General features: G+C 35.5%; 1 protein-coding gene across 1 annotated transcript in view; it reads right to left on the bottom strand.

Moving 5' to 3' along the window:
• Window positions 1–340: 340 nt before the first annotated feature.
• LOC108753136 overlaps window positions 341–6325 on the bottom strand; it is a 40568-nt gene continuing 34583 nt past the window's right edge. Inside the window, exons 3-4 of the mRNA XM_018494477.1 lie at window positions 2200–2871; window positions 341–1421 (exon numbers count right to left, since the gene is read on the bottom strand). Of these exons, the coding sequence (XP_018349979.1) occupies window positions 630–1421; window positions 2200–2871 (1464 nt within the window). The 3' untranslated portion in view covers window positions 341–629. The remainder of the gene's footprint in view (window positions 1422–2199; window positions 2872–6325) is intronic.

Genomic DNA, 6325 nt, shown 5'->3' with positions numbered 1-6325 from the left:
TATATATATATATTTAACCTGTATAATCTTTAAATCTACGAAAAGCAGACCTGTGCAAAAAATTATCAACATTTTAAAGCATTATCAATCTGCAAGATAAAAATGAGTAAAATGAATTAATTTTGCCAAATTGAGTGAATAAATTTCCTATGAAAAGTTTAACATAATTTTTTTAATTATTAAATTCTAGATTGTTAAATATTAGATTAGATTAGAATATGGAATGTGTACAACGAGATTAGTTCAATAAATACAGGAACTGAAAAGCACAATGCAATGACTATCGTACCATATCGAGATACGCAATCTTGCTTCAATTAACTAGCATTAGGTTGTTCGAAAATAAGCTGCACATTTTTTAGCAGTAATTTGAAGGAAATTTTAATACCTAATAATTTTATAACGCTACGTTAAGTACGTTCAGACGTAAGTGATTCGATTCGTCCTAGAAATTATTTACAAATGTCCTTGAAACGTTATAAAGTGCGTTTTGAGTCGATTTATAGTCAAATGAATCGCATACTATCTATCATCACCATAAAGATGATGATGGATTGGCCACAACATTTTCATGTTATTCTTCGCTAACTTATATTCATGAGATTCTGTCTTTCGAGTAGGAGAAACCGCTACGTGTTGCTCTCTATAGCGACAGCGTTCTTCGAGATCGGTGTCAGGATACTGGATTCCTGATCGGAGTTGGGCGGGGTCAGGACCACCTGCGGCGCTATGTTGCTGTCGGCATCGGTGCGATCAGTGCCAGCTTCATCGCCAGATTTCGTTGCCATTCCGACGGTATTGTTAACAATGCACTTCTTGAAATGGGTCCTCATGTTGCTGCTTTGCGAGAACTTGCCACCGCAATTGGTGCAGGAATACGGCTTGGTACCGGTATGATAATTAAGGTGAGTTTTCAGGTGATGCTTCTTAGTGAAAGCCTTCGAGCACAGGGTGCATTGATAGGGTTTCAAGCCGGAGTGCAGTCTAGTGTGTAGGGTCATGTTCGAGCGGTCGGCGAACGCTTTCTGGCAGACCTGGCATTGATACGGACGCTCGCCGGAATGGGTCCTCAGGTGCTGCTTGAGCAGCATCTTCCGCGAGAACGCCTTTCCGCACTGATCGCACTGGTGCGGCTTCACGCCCGTGTGTATGCGTACGTGCATGTTGTAGGCCACTCGCTGATTGAAGCTCTTCCCGCATTCCGCGCAGCCGTACTCCTTGCGGTTCCGATGGATCTTCATGTGCGAGCTCAGGTAGCCGCGGTCGTTGAAGTACTTGCCGCATTCCGGACAAGTGGCGGCGAACTCCCGCGTGCCCTCGTGCACGCTGCGATGGTACTTGTAATTGCGCAGCTGCGAAAACTGTTTGCCGCAGTCGGCGCAGCGGAATGGCTTTTCACCGGAGTGCGTTCGGCTATGCACCTGTGACGATCACACAGACACAGGCGATGTGTAGCTAGGCTATTTACAAGGCCGCGGGGCCGAAGACGAAGGAAAAGAAAAAAAAAGAGAGAGAAAATTGAGCGTAGGAGTCGCGATACGTCTCGACGTTTCTCCTTCGTAATCGGCACAAACCCGGCGATGTGACAGGACAGAGCTGCTGCTTAAAAATATGGAGTCGAAAAACGAAGGAAGGAAAAGTAGGTATATGGAACGACTTAGAGACATTAGCATCTCATTCTTCATGATCGATATAGGTACGAGAGCACGTAAAGGATCGAGTATGAATGAAGTGCCTGCTTGCGCCAAGCGTGTAACATCATAAAAAAGGACGGTAGTAATTTAACTGACATTAATTCCAACGTAACTGACACTTAAGCTCTGCGAAATTCTGCGAAATTAGAGACTTGTAGGTATCTAACGTTAACAAAAAAAAAAGGGGGGAGGGGGAGGAAAAAGAGACGAGAAGGTTATAATTTGCGCTTAGTGACTTATGGAACATCATGCGTGAGGAACGTCATCATCAGTGAGAAACAGTCGGGTTTGATAGTTTAGAACTTGTGTAATCCAAGGTAATCGAGGATCTATGCTAAATAGTTAGGCTCGTCATTCAGCAGTGAAATCCGTCATGTTAAATCTCTGGTTAATACTTAGGTTAATCTCTACGTGAGATCTACGTAATATCTATCTTTCTGCCCGGAAATCGAAATGTGCGGCCTTTAAGAACATTAATGTCTGATTTAATGATTAAGAAGTATACCTTGAGCGACGCCCTCGTGACGAAAGTCTTTCCGCACTGATCACACCTGTGGTCATCCACCGATCGTCCACGCTGCGCCACCTCCGTGCTTACGATTGCCTCGTTGTTATTGTTATTGTCGCTGTTAACAAAAATCCTCGAGATTCTCTCTTCTCCGCCCTTTTCCACGCTCGTCACTTCCGTCTCCGACGTCTCCTTCCTCTCATCGGCCTCGATTGTGTCGCAGAGTCTACTGATCGGATGCGACAATTCAGGTTTCGTCGGCGTCTGCGAAACAACCTGCGTCGGATATCCGCCACCTTTTCCGGCATTCGCGATGACGCTGTCGTTGCTCGAAGACAACGGTTGCGTGGGCGTGTTGCCAACGTTCTGGAAGAGGGGTTGTTCGCTGCTTCTCGTCGCGTTCACGGACGTTGCGATTTGATCAGAGGGTGCAAATGAGATTGGTGATCGATAGATCTCTTGGATTTTCGCTTCCGGACCACCAATTGTCTCGCGCGATAATCTCGAGTCATTATTGAAGCTCGTCTCGCAACCGGTAGGAACTTCGAAAGCCGTAGGACAAGGCCCGTCGCTTCGCGGTGCGCTTCTTGGTGAATGAACGATATTCTTCGGGCTCGATATTACTGTAGATCGAGTTGGTTCCGGAGCCTGAGGCTTCTTATGGATTTCCTGCAACAGCCGTCGAATCGCATCTTTTATACATAATTGATCTTTTCTTTTTTAAATAATCGATCTTAAATATTGCGGGGGGGAAGATTAATTAAGAAAATCGAAAATGTCTCTTCTCTTAATTGCTAACATAAATCATTTTTTTGTCTTAATTGATCAAAAAACAGAATTTTATTATCTTTCTTTATTTCTCGCTTTTAAACATTGCCTATATATTTTTTTATTTAAAAATAATATTAAAAAAAATTTTCATCCTTTCTTAAGAATAGATTTATTCATAAATTTGTTCATAAATTTAACATTTTTCAACTATTATAAATAAAAAAAAGTGCATGTCAGTGCAGTTTTGCTAGAGAGCAATTATATTCTTCACACGTTCAATGTATCTATGTCAAATCGGACGTTCTTCGACAGAAAAACACTACTGATCAAGTCAAACTTATCCTCATTAATCTTGAGAAATGGTATAGAATATTCGCGTGAAGAATTGAAATCGTTACGGCGCATTGGCTGAGGCGTTTCAATAAACTAGAAAGTGATGACTAGATCTCAATGCCGTTTACTGTTTTATGATACTTTTAGTCACGCTTGATTTTAAGCAGTCAATTCTGTATGCTCGTTAACTTAATATGACACCAAAATGTCAAAGTAAGTATCGTGAGTTGCGTGCCAAATCGTTCTTTTTTCTTCGTATAATTTGCAATGCCAATCTTTTTTCTTCTTTAATTTATAAAATTTTATATTGCGCAGAAGAAAGAAATTTGATGTTTAAAAGATTTATATGTACATATGTATATAATTATATATTTAATATTAATTAAATTATATACTTATAACGTTAATTTTATTATTAATTATTTTAATTTAGTTTTTATTTTATTATTTATCTGTTGCATAAATGTTGTGCAATTGAATGGAGTATTTAAACAAAATACGCTTTCTTTTTCTTTTAAAGAAAACTAACTTTAGACTTCTAATTTTTATTCTGTAGAAAAATTTATTATTCGTTGCAAATTTATTCAAACATTGCAAAATAATTTCTAAATACCACGTCCAGCCAACACGGCATAATCCAACAATCGCATATCGACAGTTTTCTACATTTATGCTAAATAAAACGTTTATAGTGCAGCAATAGTCGCGTCCAGGAATGCGTCCGTATAATGAGCAGCTGGAAAAACCAGAAGAAAGCAGCAATTAGAAAGTAGTTAGATTGTAAAACAATTTAATGCTATCGATCGTTCAAATGCAATAGTAATGGCCCAATTATTCCCGACATGATAAGGAAGGCGAATAGTTAAAATGCATATTATTCGCATTTTAATAATTGTATTTACGTTCAACGGAAGCCGAATATAAATCGTCGAGATTAATTCACGAGATAAGATATGAATCGAAAGTATCCTATCAATTATCGTAATATTTTTGCGCAATTCTCGATTTTAAATAACGCCGAATAGCAGGATCAAAAGATATGTGCGGAATTTATAACTTTAAATCATAACTTTTACACTTCCATATCAACATTATTAACTTTCGCTACTGATCGTTATCTTATTAACTGTTCTTTTTAAATTTCTTGCTAGACAATGTTGATATTTCTTTGCTGTACTTTATGAAGACATTTAATTCTAAAAGAATTAATGTCATATATACACTCTAAATTTTTGGGAGTGAATTTCCAGTCCAGCAGGAATAGGTAGGCAAGAATTTTTTCACTCTTAGGGAGTAAAGAATTATTCGGAAAATCAGTTTTTCAATCTAGTGCTTGAGTAAATACCTATATAATTTTATTCTCTCGAAAGGAAACTGTAATTTTACTTTGATAAACTTATAATGTTAAGTTTAGCTTCTCCTTCTTACATCCAAACTTGACAAAACTCGACATATTTTAGTACAAAACAAACAAATCTGTCAGAAAAAAGTGTCATTCTGCCCCGCAAGCGAGATATTAAAGCTGACCATTGTTAGATTAAGAAATTCGCTTCTTGAAGAAGTAAAATGAAAATTCACTTCTGCCGGATTGGCGCAACTATCATTTCTCTTGGAAAGAAATTTTACTCCTAAAAAATTAGAGTGAATTTCGAGTTTTATCAAATAATAACGAATAGTGTTTATTTATATCATTATAACTTTAAAAATATTGTATATAGATAAAGATTTAATTGTATTTATCAATCAAAAAAATAATATTTAGGAAAATTAAATTAGAAAATTATGTATACATTTTTTTTCAAGCAATAGTTTTTAAGATATATTTGAAGACTTAAATATAGCCAATTACATGTTTATGAATCGCTCGTGCGATATTAGTAAGCATGCGTTTAAAGTAGTCCGTAATTGGCCATATTTAAATTATTATTTCATAAACTGTTGCTTTGTAAATATAAATTTACAAATAATTTTTTTAAAACTTTCTTATTGTGGTACATTTATTCGCGAACACCTTGTATGATCAAATATGATTCATAAATTGAATATAAATAAAGAAAAACTTTTACTTTTTATAATAACAACTATAAAAAATCTTAAAAAATTATTTTAACATAATACATTATAAAATTAAAAATTATTATTCTCAATACTGTTTTCATAATATACAAAAAAATCGCAGCACTTTACTTTATAAAATTTTATGTCCTTTTTACGGGAATTAATCCTTTAAATTAAAATAAAATAATATTATAAATAAATAATAATAAATTAATTAAAAATTAGGACACTGTTTTCAGATCAAATACTTTTTTTTAAATTAAAATAATTAAATGTATAACAATACAAAGATGTATAGGGCACATAAGAGTCAACGTAATTAAGCGTATATATAAAAATTATAATATGATATGTTATTTCATGGATATATATTCAACGTGGTCGCAGTTACAATATTATTTCTTAAGAAGAAATACTTCGCCAAATTCATTATGAAATCGTGTAAAGAATGAGAGATAGTACACCAGTCAGATGGCAATAATGTAATTCACAGTCACTCTGTAAAAACTTGATAATATTTACAGATCGAATCTTTCAGAAAGAGTTTTTGAAAGATATGTTAACGGTAAAGCTGACTGTCACCATCTGAGAGGCACTCAAATGATGACAGTCAGCCTTACCATTAACATATCTTTCAAAAATTCTTTCTGGAAGATTCGATCTGAACATATAATCAAATTTTTATAGAGTGACTATGAATTACATTATTGCTATTTGACTGGTGTACTACATCTTATACTTTGCACAATTTCATAACACGGAAAAAAATGTTGCTGGCTACAGCTAATTCTAATTAGTTGAAATTGCATTAGCTACTATAACTATGAAATTTGCTAATACATACAAAGGATTTGCTGCTGTAGCTAATATAAGGACGTGACAGCAAAATATGCGTGTCTGTTTATTGCAGATCAATTTATTTAGCAGCATGAAGTTAGTTGTCACAGTTATCGGATATGTC

This window comes from Trachymyrmex septentrionalis, unplaced genomic scaffold (genome assembly GCF_001594115.1).
Source record: "Trachymyrmex septentrionalis isolate Tsep2-gDNA-1 unplaced genomic scaffold, Tsep1.0 scaffold66, whole genome shotgun sequence".
Classification (NCBI taxonomy): domain Eukaryota; kingdom Metazoa; phylum Arthropoda; class Insecta; order Hymenoptera; family Formicidae; genus Trachymyrmex; species Trachymyrmex septentrionalis.
The sequence above is the reverse complement of the archived record's forward strand: the minus strand, read 5'-3'. Positions and strand labels throughout refer to the sequence as shown.